Source organism: Protomyctophum bolini (assembly GCF_963924005.1).
Source record: "Protomyctophum bolini genome assembly, chromosome: 14".
In the NCBI taxonomy this organism is placed as follows: Eukaryota; Metazoa; Chordata; class Actinopteri; order Myctophiformes; family Myctophidae; genus Protomyctophum; species Protomyctophum bolini.
This window is the reverse complement of record NC_137875.1, coordinates 14,067,231-14,082,717: the sequence shown is the minus strand read 5'-3', so window position 1 is coordinate 14,082,717 and position 15,487 is coordinate 14,067,231. Positions and strand designations below refer to the sequence as shown.

At 39.3% G+C, this 15,487-nt stretch overlaps 2 protein-coding genes across 3 annotated transcripts; both read left to right on the top strand.

Annotated features, from left to right (window-relative positions):
* The first annotated feature begins 589 nt into the window (after positions 1 to 589).
* eif4ebp2 (eukaryotic translation initiation factor 4E binding protein 2) lies at positions 590 to 7,136 on the top strand. The gene is made up of 3 exons (XM_080782768.1): positions 590 to 953; positions 3,248 to 3,430; positions 4,294 to 7,136. The coding sequence occupies exons 1-3, from the start codon at positions 818 to 820 to the stop codon at positions 4,323 to 4,325; spliced, it is 351 nt and encodes a 116-aa protein (XP_080638894.1). The 5' UTR covers positions 590 to 817; the 3' UTR covers positions 4,326 to 7,136.
* A 2,322-nt stretch (positions 7,137 to 9,458) lies between these two features.
* rps24 (ribosomal protein S24) lies at positions 9,459 to 14,124 on the top strand. Of its 2 annotated transcripts, none has more exons than XM_080781377.1 (5): positions 9,459 to 9,522; positions 10,425 to 10,490; positions 10,833 to 11,042; positions 11,855 to 11,968; positions 14,036 to 14,124. In XM_080781377.1, the coding sequence occupies exons 1-5, from the start codon at positions 9,520 to 9,522 to the stop codon at positions 14,036 to 14,038; spliced, it is 396 nt and encodes a 131-aa protein (XP_080637503.1). In that variant the 5' UTR covers positions 9,459 to 9,519; the 3' UTR covers positions 14,039 to 14,124. The 2 variants fall into 2 exon arrangements, with proteins under 2 accessions (XP_080637503.1, XP_080637502.1); XM_080781376.1 differs by lacking the exon at positions 14,036 to 14,124 and adding an exon at positions 12,902 to 12,921.
* Positions 14,125 to 15,487: the final 1,363 nt, after the last annotated feature.

Sequence of the window (15,487 nt, the reverse complement as noted above, 5' to 3'; positions counted from 1 at the left end):
ACAGATCTACAAGCTATAAGGACGCTTCGCCATTGAGCGCTTCGCACCCAGGCCGCACCGCGACGTGAGCTTGTAGATCTGTGCTGCAATGGAGCGTTACAGCCTTTGGTCTGAGTGCGTTTGTTTTTGTCCAGGCCGTTCGCCGATTTAAACTAACTTTGCTTTATCATAAGATAACTTTGAATGAAATTAAATTAAACTAAATCAAATAAAAACAAGATAGGAAGTAAAAGCAAAATAAATAAATAAATAATAAAGTTCAAGTTTACTATTAGACTATTATACGAATTATTTTCATAGTTTTATGACACATTTATAAAATGTTATACAGTCAGAGTCAGTGACGGGGTGAGGGTTTTAGTTTGAATCAATAGTGTGCTGGCATCATTTCATCAGCACGACAACCAAAATTATAACAATAAACACTTTATTTGTACAGCGCTGGTGAAACGGGTGTTTTAGATCAAATAATTACAGCATGTAAGTGTATTAAGGAGCTAAAAATAGCACACGTGAAGATTTATTTTATTGACTTCATATCCTGGCTGTGCGTGTGGCGCTTCCTTCCTGCCTTTGCCTTTGCTGTTGGTTGGGTGCTGCTGGGGAGCTGGGTGCTGCTGCTGCCTGCTGCTGACGGCTGCTGCTGCTGCTGCCCTGACTGGTTTGTCTGCTGGGAGAAAGGAAAGGAAAGAGACGGTGCTGTCGGGGATCATCATCATACAAAGCACCAGCACCCCGGTCCCGGTTCTGTTCGGTTCGGTTTGATTGATCGGATAAGGATTCCCACCATCCACATCCACAGAGCAGTGACACCACCATGTCAGGCAGTCGTCAGCTGAGCGAGAGCAGGGCCATCCCGACCACCAGAACCATCCTGATCAGCGACACAACGCAGCTACCTCACGACTACTGTACGACCCCAGGAGGCACTTTCTTCTCCACCACTCCAGGAGGTATTTACAGTAAACATGTACCCTATGATTTGGGCATTTATTGTGTTTTTTTTAATGAGATTTTCTTATTTTATTTTCTTACATGTTTTTTTATTTTTTATTTTAATCGATTAATTGACTGTGTGGATGTTGTTGGCATTAAGCTTGTTGTCAGCCAGCCCCGTTGTCACCGATCAAAACAAAAACAATGCCTTAGTCCCGCCCCCTGGCCTTGGTAGAGACAATGTGATTTGCTCATTTAGCTGTGAAGCATTTACACTTGTTTACAACAGGGTCCACCATTTTCAATTCATCAGAATATTTAGAGACGTACAAATATACACTTCTATATTTAAAATAAATCACACCCGTGTGAAGTGAGTGGCGCTATAGGCCTATATAAATCTTGTATGACGTAATTAATTATCAGACAAAACAAACATTAAACTGTTCATTGTTAATGGCATTTAATGTTTGTGTTTATATAGCGCCGTCCATGGCAGCTGTGGTAACTGCATTATGTAACTGTACAACCGAAACAAATTCCTAACATGTTTACATGTATGGCAAATCAAGGCTTCTGATTCTGTTAGTGACAAAACAAACATTAAACTCTGTCCATGTCAATGGCGTTTTTGAGGGGTGGTAGCCCCTCCTATATGCAGGTTTAATGTTTGTCTTTAGTTCAATGTTTGTTTTGTAAACGCCATTGACAATGAAGTGAAAATGTACAATGTGCCTCATTACGTAATAATAATAATTTTGAATAATATAAAGAAGGGAAAAAAGGGAAAAACATGTAGCCTACACTACAGTACTACAGTATGGGGAAAGGTAGACCTAGAATGCCACCAACAGCCATTAAGACATGTGAATCTCTTTACTCCTACAAAACCGCTCACAAAGGGCACCTATGGACGGCTGCAATTAAAAACTGGCCCCCGTAAATAACGTCTGGGCCCCCCCACACACAAGAGCCGTTCTAGGGCTAGGGGAAAGGTGTGTGGGGGGGCCCAGACGTTATTTACAGGGGCCAGTTTTTAATTGCAGCCGTCCATAGGTGACCTTTGTGAGCGGTTTTGTAGGAGTCAAGAGATTCACATGTCTTAATGGCTGTTGGTGGCATAGGAGTGAAATTAATTTAGTCCCTTGTTTAAACCGAATATGGGTTGCACATGGTTTGTTGAACTCTGGTGAAGTATTTTTTTACAGGTACATCATGGGTATCTTGGTGGTGCCGCTACACTGTAGCGAATCTGGACCAGACCCATTGCAAGATGTTGTACTCTACTCTGTCGTCAACCCTAAGGCCAAGTAGTAGGGCCGATTCATACTCCTATTTTGACGCTGTAGTGCCGAAATGATTTCGGCTCGTCAGACATTTTCCGTAGCACCGAAGAGACGACTTTAGGATGGTACCCGCCCCCCACGAACCTCAAATGACATCACACTGTAGGCTCTACAAATCCGAACCGACTTTTATTCGGCTCTAAAATAAGACTATGAATCGGGCAGTAGCCTGACCAGTTTGTTTTGGGAAGTCTAGAGCCTTGTTTTAAGGGCCTTTGAGGTGCTGTGGTACCAAGAGGTGCATGCATAGTCTAAGACTATAACCAGTGAGGAGATCCTGTACAGGAATCTTGTTCCTTGGTTGACAAAATGCGTCAGCCAGAGTTTTAACTAAAACTGTGTTTTAGCTTCACTGCATTGGCTTCTGGTTGTTTTTAGGATTGATTTTTAAATTATTTTACTTGTTTATAAAGCTCTCATGGTCTCGCACATTCCTACCTACATGACTGCCTGCCTAAATATGTCCCAAATCGCCCCCCTAAGGTCTTCCACTGCTGGCCTGCTCGCTTTGCCTAAAAAATGGCAACAAAAAAATACGGTGAAGCAGCTTTCTGCTTCTACGGGGCGACGGCGTGGAACAAACTCCCACTGTACCTTCGACAGGCAGCCTCTGTAGACATTTTTAAAGCACAGCTCAAGACCCACTTCTACACTCTTGCTTTTAATTGATCTTTTACATTTCTTGTTATTCATGTCCTCACTGTATTGCATTACTGCTATTATTTTTAATGTTTTATGCCTTGCTTTTCTTTTCTTTCTTTCTCCATTACTCTGTAAAGCACCTTGAGCTGCATTTCATGTCATGAAAGGCGATATACAAATAACGTTTTTTTTAAATTATTAATATTAATATTATTATTATAGTTGTGACTATTTGAAACATTCAAACATTTGACATGCATTTGGATCGTGTAAAAAAAACAAAAAACAGTGACATTAATTTGAATAACGTCTTCTTTTTACAGGAACACGGATCATCTACGACCGTAAGTTCCTCTTGGACAGACGTAACTCTCCCATAGCCCAGACCCCCCCAGCCCACCTGCCTGTCATTCCTGGGGTGACCAGCCAAAATGTCCTGAGAGAGAACAGGAAGAATGAAGCCAACAACCGCATCATCAGCAACCATGATGGCAAGCCGGGTGCCGGTGAGAACAAATTAACCTCTTGAGACTTATTTTATGGACTCTTGGGTGGCGCATAGGTTCCCCACTACCGAATCCACATCAGTGCATCCGGCTTGCTGAGCATCTATTTGAACACACTTGGTTGTGTTCAGGGGAGGGAAGCTGGGTGGGGAGGGTTATGTCACTGCACATACTATGCTATACTGGGAGAAATTGGGGTAGAAATAATTGCCCTTTAGTGCCTACTCTAAAATATTTATAATTTATACTTTTTCATGTGACAGTGGTGTGTGCGTGGGTGTGTGTGTGTGCCTGCGTGTGTCCTTCGCATATTTGACCTCCACACTTGGGCGTGTGTACTGACGTCCCATACCAAGAGAGTGTAGTCTTGTAAAAGAATAGACATGACGTGAATGGCAGTTACACAGGTACACCATAGTACTGTTATACTGTAGTACCTGCCGAAGTTTGAATTATAATACACATATACTACAATAAGGCTAAAGTTGAGTGAACCATGTAATGTGAAACAGATCTAGCATCACTGTTCTTTTCTGAGTTCTGCTGATTGACCACAGTGCACATTGTGCCCAAAAGAAAAGAAAAAAACATAGATAATCAATAATTTTATGAAATAATCTTTTAATAATCTGTAGATATTTTGGGCATGTCATTATTGGTGAAAAGTAAATTGTAAATAGAAGATCACAATGCTTTATCACAACACTGTTGTGGGTCAAAAATGGTTATTCAATTTATTGATATTATAAAAAATAAATAAAAAACCCACTCAACGATTAAACTAAAAGGTAATTGAAGGAACAACCGCTAAGAAAACTAGATAGTTGCAGCCCTAATGCTATGTATTATTTGGTGTGTTTCAGGTGACGATGCTCAGTTCGAGATGGATATCTAACAGATCGGATCCACACTGGAAGAAGTAAACGACCTGGCAGACGTGTGCCAGTGGCTTGGCTTGTAGAAAAACCTATATTGTGAGCCATCTTGGCAGCCATCTTCTTTCGCTCTCTGTTTCGCTGCTGGGTGTAATGTGTGTGTGTGTGTGTGTGTGTGTGTGTGTGTGTGTGGGTGTAAAACCATGGAAATACAGTATGTCATCAGGAATGCTATGCTATGGCTAACCTTGGAAACTAGCTAGAAGACCACAGTCTAGTGGAATAGATTCCATTGTTACCAGTAGCTGTAAAAATGAATCACACACTGACACACCAAGGGGAAGGGAATTTAATCAATTCCTAGATGAGACGTACAGTTTAATTTGGTGGTAAAAAAAATATATATATATAAAACCGTACACAGTGGTTCTCAAATGTTTTATTTTTATTTCAAGGAGTAAAGACCCCCATAACTCTGAGAATGTACATATATGGTCCATTTGGTACCATTTACACACCCTCAGAGTTACAGACCTATTCGGAACCCCTTCAATGAACCCTAAGAGTCCCCCTGGACCCCACTTTGAGAACCACTGCTCTAGAACAACTTACCGGTCTTAGAATCTGTCCGAATGTTTGAAATTCGTCATCAGAATGTTTGGTTTTGGAAGGCTGTGTTTGAACGCTATTATTATTTAAATGAAATTAGCTGCTTTTGCTACTCTGTGAAAAAGCTCCCCAATCTCTGTATCGGTTATTCAGACTGCTCAGTTTTCACTTGAAGCTATGTAAAGGGTGCTGTGTTTTTATTTTGAAATTAACAGAAAATGTCATACCGTTTGTTTTATCACCGACACAAGCCTTGTGTATTTCATGTTTTAGGGTGAAAATATATTTTCTAAACTCCTCTTTGTGACTTTTCTTTAGGACACAATTAAACGGTTTAAAAATATAAATAAGATGAGATTGTTTCACACTATATAAGGAGGCAGTACACTGATTGTAATTTGGCTTTTCATTTAGAATCAGTTTGAAGATTTAACACGTATATCAAATCAGTATTTTATAACATCACAAATTCACAACCTTACCTTAAATAATTTAACATACACATTTCTTTCCTGGCAAGACACATTCATAACCTGTCACCATAGATTTGACGGTTACCTTGAATTATTTGATTTGTTGCCCTGGCAAGAGCTTTGTGATAGGTAATGGCGTGACTTGCTGCCCTCTGTCCAGTGTTTTAAGTACCCTTGCTACATACATGTATACATTTTAGTATAATAATGGAAATGGTTGAAACAAATTTCTGGTTAACTATTGGGGGAATCTTTGAAAACTTGAAACTATCCAGGTCTTTTATATGCATTTTATTTTTGTAATACTTTCCTTAATTTCCAAAAGAAATATGAATAAGTAACAAGTCATAAATCATTTGCCACATTGCACTTGTACACAGATTCCTGTTAACGAGTTTTTGGTATCGGACCAAAAGACTAGGGTTCTTTTCCACTAGAACTAAGTTAACCCTACTATGCCATTATAATAACATATTTCTGGGTTCTGTTCATATGCTGTGACTCAGATACGGTTCTCAGAATGTAATTTTGGTAGCCTGGCTTGGCCAGCCTCATAGCGAGGATTCACTGAAGATTCTTCCCCGCATATGCGGGGAAGAATCTTCAGTGAATCCTCGCGGCTGGCCAAGCCAAGCTATAATTTTGGGCCCCTGCTCAGGAGATGGGACTAACCCTGAGTTATACTTGTGTTACTGTATACTTGTTTCCTAAATAGCTAAAATAGCAGACCCACATGCTCACAACGTGTGACTTTGCGATGAGTTTGTAGATTGGCTATTTTCACTATGCTATGTTTTTTTTATGGCGCACACCTCCCCCTTCAGGGGTCGTTCTCGTTATAATGGGAATATATAACACATAATCACAGAACTTTGTGGGTTCTGGAAAGTTGTAGGTTATGAAAGGTGTTGGGTTATCCTTCGCATCGTTGAAAATAACCAAATTGTGAAGGAATCAAAAAAGCTTTTTTGTTTCAGACTATAGGTACTGTAGGTACAATTCCTTAAACTTCATTGTGTTCTTTTGCCAAGTACATCTGCCGGTGTCTTACTTTTACTTTAGCTGAAATGCAGTTATATTACTAAAACCAGCTTCCTTGTCATCAATTTATACTGAATTCATTTTACTTTGGTTAGGATTCCGACACATTCTTTGGCTTTTCACAATGTGATGGCTTTGCCTATGTGTCATGATTTGGGATGATGAAATTGGGATATGCCAGCATTATTACTTTTCCAGAGTCCAACATGTTTAGTTTTACAACATTTCTGTTTTGTTTTCCTTGACATGATCCTATGCACTATTTGATGGTTGCATTCTGTCCAAATGGCAGCTAGGAATGAGTAGCAACTGTGAGACATCTGTTTTTTACCAAGTTCGTTTTACTGACTGGGTGAGGGACACGATGTCAATCAAATATGTTTTTTGTTTGTTTATTTTTGTTGGTCATCTGGACATGTTTGATGCTGAATGTGTTGATGGCTTGCTTGTTTCCATGTTGCATTGCACATTTTGGGGCTAAGGAAAACAAAGCTGTAATATACCATCATCATAATTCTTGGGAGATTCATTTGCAGTCAATTTGGTTTGACATCGAGGACTTACCAATTAACATTGTATGTTGCAAACAAAGATTTGAAAAACCAACCTACCATAACCTTCTGTTATGATTTCACATTAACTTTATTTTCAATGAAACGCCAATGCCAGTGGACACTGTTGCAAGATCAATAAATTTCCTAAAACTTGGTTTCATTTTTGTGGGTTTAAGTGTTCCAACACAATACATCACTATTGATAGCCTACCAGTCTGATCATGCTTACTGCATTGTGAAATTTCTCTTTAAAGTCGCTGTAGACAGGTGATATTTTTTGTTGTCAAAATAAGTGTTAAATATGTCTATATTCTGATAGAAATATAGATATTGTTAGAGTGTTTACTTAGTACCAGGGGTGTCTCGTTCTCCAACTCTTACGTAAACAGAACATATATATCTCCAGGTTGGGGGACCTCGACATGAATATGGTTGAGAACCATGCTGCTTTACACTAACTCTAAGGACCTTCATCTCACGCTGCCTTGATAAAGGATATCTGCCAGGCTTGATGAGCTGGAAGTCTGGATGGAACCTCATGTGACTCAGCTCAGTGCTGCTATGACAGGATCTCCCTCCAGATCAATAAGGATCTGTCTCTCCACGATTCAAAAGGGGAAAAGAGGAAATGCGCTCTTCTAACAAGTACATAGTTTTGAAATGAATGAATGGATTTTACCTTAGACCAGTGGCTGTTAACCTTTTTAACAACCACTGTTTCTGTTTTCTTCCTTTATTGAGATGATACAGTTGAGATAAACAGGAAACACAGAGAGAGAGAGACTTGGACTTCAGGCTCACATAGGCTCTAATTTAGAGCCTATATGTGGCATGTGCCTTAACCACTAGGCCATCTGCGCCCCTAGATTTTGGTACCGTAAGTATATTTTGAGGCCAATACTTTTGTTACTTTTACTCAAGTAAGATTTGTGACTTTACTTGTAAACAGAGTTTCTACATTCTGGTATCGATACTTTTTACTTAAAAACAAAAAACTAATGTGGGTACTTCTTCCAACACTGCTGAGAACCTGAGGGATGGAAGTGGATCATCGAGCAGTTTGCCTGCTAGCTAGAGGTCATCTGCAACTGCTCATCATCATGGCCCTGATTACATACAGTATGGATTGTGGTTTTTCACAGAGACATGCTGTAGTACTTCTACACAATTTAAGTATCAGGCACAAGCCGCACAACCATAAATCAATGATGTCCTATCTGGCTTTGTATCTCATTTCAATCAGGAGATTGGCTTTGGGGCACGCTGGATGTCAGAGGAAAATGGGAAAAAGGAAGTTATATTCTGGTGTCAACATGGATCTGAAATGGTCGGGTACCTGCCATGTGGATTTTCTTCAATAAGGACATATTCACCTTGAGTCAAGAGCGTAGGCTACACACCACTGGTTCTCAACCTTGGGTCCAAGGACCGCAGGGGTCCAAATTGACCCTTGCGCGGGCCTGTCATTTAACTCAGAGAGTGTACAAATGGTACACTGGGCAATGGGCTATACTACTGCTATCTCTGTGTGGTCACACACACAATATAATGAAGTACACACAAGTGTGGGAAGTTAGAAACAGAGCATTACATGCACCAGCACCACCCCCCGTGTAAACATTGACATTTAATGGTCAAGTCACAAGTGCCTCCTTGGTTCTTATCATCGGCAAGGCTTTTACACACAAACCGAACATTCCACATACTGTTTTCAAGGCTGAGTTGTTAGAGCATTTACATTTAAGCCTAAGCACATCTACTCTCTGGCACTCTAACAACTGTAGCTTTCTGTAACTGCTCTATAGATAGGCCTATAGGTAGGTTACTTGCCTATATGAAATTGGGTGCTGACAACTGTATAAAATAATATGTTCACTGTTTAGGTTAGGTCTGTGGTACATCATGGCTGCATAAACTCGGAGAGTGTACCTTAGAGGAGTGTACACATTTAGTTCCATTTTGTACACTCTCATGGCTTATTATGGGAGTCCTTGAAATGACAACGTTTGAGAGCCACTGCATGGCTAGAATGATAATGGCATATAGGCCTATTCAAAATCAAAACAAAATCTTACACTGTGCTTAACCTTTACATGAGCGACATCTACTGGACAATAGTTGAAATACACAAGTTGATAGTCTGTTTTGTTTATATTATTATTATTATTATTATTAGGTATTAGCAGTAATCTATCTATTCGAGGATATATATGTCCGATCAAGTTGATCCGTTTACTGTTGTTAAAACAATTATATTTTACTGAACACTGTGAACTAAATATAGTTACACAAACAATAGACTATTACAAAGACATTAATAAAGTATATGCTTCGTTGTTCTAATGAATGATTATAAAGTATTACATTTGTATGTACTGGATCACGCATAAACATAATGTCGAACACATTTCTCTGAATTTGATTAGTAATTTGCGTCAGGCACGCCGAAGCTACCACTATAATCTGCGCAGGCATTTCACTGGCCAACCAAGGGCCCTTCGTTCTTTTCCTCATCCCTGAGCAAGGCCAACGCCAAGATGGTGAGTTTTGGGGTGAAAAATGTTGACAAAATCCACCGTTTATCAAGATCATCCTTTACCCGAATATCACAATAAACGTCTCAACTTATTCCTCCATATCATCGTTATATATAAATGCCAAAATTAACTTGGACACATTTACAATTGGTTACTTTTGGGAGATAACTCTGTTGCTCCTTCGAAACGCTATGTTGACTTCTGTACAGCCAGCTTCTCTCAGACTTTATCATAAACATTTATGTATGACGCGACCGAAATGTGCTCAAATTAATGGTAATGTCGTGATGCGAGTTTGGCTTTACAATATGTATAAATATACCGTCCACAAACTTATAGAACGTTATGTCAATGTACTCGAATTAGCCGCAACGCTTAGCGTTAGCATACATGGCATTAGCCAGCCAGGTGTGTCTTTGAGGAAAAAATTAAGCAATTCTGCTCGGTTGAAGACTGATTATTGAATGAATGTGCATAAGTTGAGAGATGTTTGAGTTTCAGTGTATGTTGTTAAACGAAGCCAACTGCTAGTAAAGACATCTTTGGCAATAAGCAACATGGCTAACTGTTGTCACCCATGGTCATATGCAGAAGTAGATGATGGAAGTGATGGATGTTTGTGACATGTTTGAGGAGTGAAAGTGAAGGATGGTTGGAATTAATTAAGTTGCTTGAAACAAAGTCAGCACTGATAATTCGCTTTAGCACAGTTTGCATGAAGAAGCTAAACTGTAGTGGCGTGAGTTGTATTTTAACCATGCACAAACCTGGCATGTCATTGGTAACATTGTCAGTCAAAATGCTGTAACCATTTTTGGCCATTTGTATACTATAACCCACGTTTTTTGGGCTTGTGTGATGCTGTCAAGTTAGTGATTTTCATTCTTCCACAATTGTTTCTACAGAATGACACAGTAACGGTCAGGACCCGAAAGTTCATGACAAACCGGCTGCTTCAGAGGAGGCAAATGGTAAGTTGTTTCATTGTGGAGAACACTAATGATACCATTTGAATGATGCTAATAAACTATTTGTGCTATTCATATAGCATATATGTGTCGTGTATAAACTGTGTGTGGGGTGCAGGCTCAGCTTTGGCAGGAGTGAGAAGAGGGAGATCCAAGTTATGTCCAGCTTATACCAGATTTGTGCTTCACTGTCTTGCTCAATGTACACTGATTAGGAGGGATCCACAAGCCATACAGAATGTGGCATGCCGTTAGCTTTGAAGATCACTTCTTTTCGACAAGAGACAGTTGTGAGACTGTGTCGGGCATGCATTTATAAAAATGGGGATTGTCTCTCTCTTGCAGGTTGTCGATGTCCTCCATCCAGGCAAGTCGACAGTCCCCAAGACTGAAATCAGGGAGAAGTTGGCCAAAATCTACAAAACGACACCGGATGTGGTCTTTGTCTTTGGATTCAGGACCCAATTTGGTGGTGGCAAGACAACCGGCTTCGCCATGGTGTACGACTCCCTTGACTACGCCAAGAAAAACGAGCCGAAACACAGATTAGCCAGAGTGAGTGAACAAACGCACTACCGGTACTTCAAAATGAATTTGAAAAAAGGGGATGTTTGACAACTTAAAAGGGTTTAGATTTTTTTTAATGTTATACAGTCTAGTTGAAGTGTCTAAAACCTACAAGCATTGTCATTGAAGGGATTTATTTGTCTTCAGATTTTGACCCTATATCCCACGGTTGTGATAAATTGTATAAGAGCTTCAACATCAGTTGGCACAGACATTTTTCAGCAGGGGAATATTCATATATATTCATCAAGCATAAATATAATAGAGGAACAATTTATTTCATACATTAATACTTGTTTGAGTTAAGCAGAATACCAGTAATGGAGTGAAATTTAGCTAATGCCCATCCAAATGGGAAATCAATTATTAATATGCATTATGTAAAGAACATGTGTTCATGCCATCACACGAGAAATCAGAAAGAAGGAAAATGCTGTCAAAAGCAAAGAATATACTCATCCAAGTCAAATATTCTCACAATGTTGATAGATAAAACGTTTAGATGAATGGCTTAATTTACCAGAGAAATTATCTACAAAAGATGCATACAAAAACCCAAACTTGACTTAATTGTAGGAAACATTGTAGAATACCATTAGTGTTTGCTGTGGCAACTCAACACCACACTGCATGTTAAAGTAAATGGATTAACTCGGGCAAATTAACATGCATCGTGTCTGCTAAGACATGCAGAGGAAAAGTGAAGTGTTTGCCCACTTGACATGACTTAACCAGAAATAATTCCACGTGAATGGACTGAGTTATCAGGTCGATTGATAAAATTTCCTCTTGACTTTCAGCATGGTCTCTATGAGAAAAAGAAGACCTCCAGAAAACAGCGCAAGGAGCGTAAGAACCGAATGAAAAAGGTCAGAGGCACCAAGAAGGCCTCTGTCGGCGCTGCTGGCAAAAAGGTAATGTGACTTTCCTTATGTCTCCCTCATTGTGAGGGAATCTTTGTCTTCACCTCCGAGGCCATGTTATGTTGAATTTTCATTCACTTGAGTTTGAGCATCAGTATTCATTGCTCGGTTCTTCATTAGCCTGCTAGTTTTGCTTCTGGTGTTTTTAATTTCCTTTGTCATCTTTTCCTCTATTCAAATGTTCTTCTGGAACTATAGAAGGTAAATCCTGTTTCATTAGTAGACTAACTGCTGTGTGCAGAATCTGCAGATATAATACAGGATCAGGGCTGAGTTGAATGTTGATTTTTCTCTTCAATGGAAATGGCAGATTAATTGTGACATTGTGTGCTTATAGATATGCTACTTTAAGTGTATATGGGTCAAATGTAAGTGGCTAACTATGATATAATGACGAATAAATTAATACAATGAAATGCAAATCTAAACAAAAGAAGCATCGGAGCTCCTAACCAACCAGTGATTCAGCTCAGCCCTAGATAGGAGTGATAGTCCTAGCTAACTTCTAATATCACATCCCCACTTTACCAACCCATTTGACAAGTAAAGGTAGTGGTTTTCCTTAGTGGATGTAGGGTCCAAGGCAACACTTAAATTGTGTTTCAGAATGAGTGCTAATGGTGTCTTAACTCCTCCTGGAAACATAATAATAGTACTTTTAATTGGACTAGAAAGGATCTCTGAAAGACAAACCACCCAGGCTACTCTGGACCGGGTACATTTCTCCAGGCTCAAATCAATGTTCTGTGGCATTGTTCTTTATTTAATGTCATTGGTTCAAGTCTGCCCATGGGGAGCCAATTCAGAGATCTCTTCTAGTGTGGATATTACATTTCCAAGTACCTAATTTAACATACATTTTCTTCCATCTTTTTATTTATTTTTATTTTCTTTGCTTTTGCTTTCCATGGATTTCTTTTGCAGAAATGATGTGTCAGTTTCAGGTATAGAATCAGAACAAAGCATGGTGTGCTATTATGTTGCACAACTGTTTCAGCAGTTTCACCATTCTTTATATCCTAGTTTTCTGTGTCTTATCCCTTTTTCATGTCAACTCCTTTTATATTACACCTGTGGTGTGCGGGCTCCATCCAACTCCTTTTATATTAACATCACCATGTACCCTAAATCCCTCCCTTTAATGCTTGAGGCCTGTGTTGATACTGGGCCTCCCTCTTTGTCTTATCTTATTGACTACATTTCCTGGATGCAATTAAAACATGGGTGCAAGTTAATCTGCCCTTGAATGACTTGATGTACTTAACACTTCATACAAGCAGAACTAAGGTTGTGTTCATTCACTGGTTTTATGTGTGTTCCATGTGATACAACTGAATGTCTGCTAACAAGTTAATTCTCTCAAAAGTGATTTATACATCCTGTTTGTCACTGAGAATTTGCCCTAGTTGAGTCATTCATTTTGATATTTAGCAGCAAAGTCTCAAGCAAAGATTCTAGGGCTACTAAAATTAGAGATGTTCGTGAACGAATCAGATCATTTGAACGGCTCTTTAAAAGGAACGATGGGAACCGTTTCACAGTAGGGAGCCGTTCCTTTTTAGAGGGGGGCAAGGGGGTTTCAACCAGGGCTGGTCCTGAGCAATCTGGCGCCCTAAGCAGGATACACTGGGGATGCACTGGGGGTGACACTGTGGAGGCACTGGGGGGACACTGGGCACTGGAGAGACACTGTGGAGGCACTGGGGAGTCACTAGGGAGGCCTTGGGCAGACAGAGTTTTTTCTTTTTTTTTGCGTCCCCCTCCCACCCATCGGGAACTTCCCTGTGAGCCAGACTTTTGAACGACTCTTTGAAAGGAACGGATCCCAGAGATCCGGCTCCCTTCAAAGAGCCATAAATCCCATCCCTAACTAAAATGGTGTTAGTTATAGCATATATTATAGTTTCCCCATGTAGTTTGAGTCTTTTCTTACCTTAACCCATTTAGGCCTGAGGCCGATTCTAAAAACTATCTCAACCCCTTTAGTCTGTAGTGTTGAGTTTATAGATATTATTCTGTTGCTATTGTCCTAACTTTGTTCTTTCTGTCTTCCTACAGTGAGCCTGGATTCAGGGAGGATCTTCATGTTCAAGATGTTGTCTATTGTCATTGAATAAAAAAGTTTGGAAAAAAATTGAAAAATAGAAGTTTGGTCTCTTTATTACATTGAATGTCAAATTTCAACAGTTTCATGCAAAAGTTTAACTATATTCTATATAATGTGAGGGACCACAAGTTGTATGTACATTTATATTTATTTATTGTTCTTTAACTATGAAGGCACTGTTTGGTGGAGGAAAGGTGGCTGAAACAATCTGATATGAGGGGGACAGCATCTCATTGTAGATTTAAATATTGAATGGTGAACTTTACTCTGTGGGTGAGTATAAAAGCGTTATATTTGTACAGCCATGTTATTCTACCCTGCCTATTTGAAAAATGGGGATATCAATGAATGTAGTGAACACACGGAAACAGATGTCATCCTTTAAAATAATTGATAGCCTACAAGAAATACACAAACTAATTTTAAATTACAATCATGGCAGTTAAATCAAGTTGTATACAATCTCAGCTCTGGGGTCCTTGTCCTGAAAAACGTTGAAGACCTGTGCTATTATATATAACTCACAGCCGTCTCCAGCTCTTTAGTAAACAAAATATATATACCAGAATGGAGAACAATTTATTTCAATCAGGAGATCATTAATTGTGTTCCCGTTCCAATTCTGTCTCCTGGTTGATTTGTTTAATCACTTTCATTGTCAATGGGGATTTAATGTTTGTAAAACGAAAATCTAAAGAGCAGAACATCCAACAGGACAGTTCAGTCAGAGCATGAATAATACAAACTATTGGATGACAATGTATCAACCTCTTGCATACTATTTTATATTAGTCTTACATCAGATGTTTATTTGATAGATAGATATGCAGACCTCGAGGAATACTAAAGCTAGTCCCAATTTTAGGGCAGCACTAATCTGAGTTCCCAGAAGTTTTATTTTTCGCCACTAGGGGGGTGAGAAAGAGGGCAGCACTGACACCTAGGCTGGAGGAAATATTCAACAAGTCGTTGGTACTCGAAATAAATGTCATGGTTAGAACAGCATTATTTAGTGAAAATATATTGCATCCATTCATGATACAATAGACAATGTCACTTTATGGGATCACTATTGTTTTCATAAAAAATTGTGTTAAATAGATTTATAATCTGATTAATAATTGCTATAGAGTGGAAGTGATGAAACAAATCAATGAGGACCGACTCTGAGGAGACTGAATTGGAACGGCAACACAAGCTGATAAATTATCTCCTGTTTGAAATAAATTATTGTCCAACCTGAACATGTATTTTCTGTTCACTAAAGAGCTGGAGACCCCCGTTAATGAACAAACACTCTATAGCAGGGGTCTTCCATGTTTTTCAAGTAAAGGACCCTAGAGCTGGGATAGATGAAGCCCACTCCAGGGGTCCATATTGTATACAATGTGCCATGATTGTAA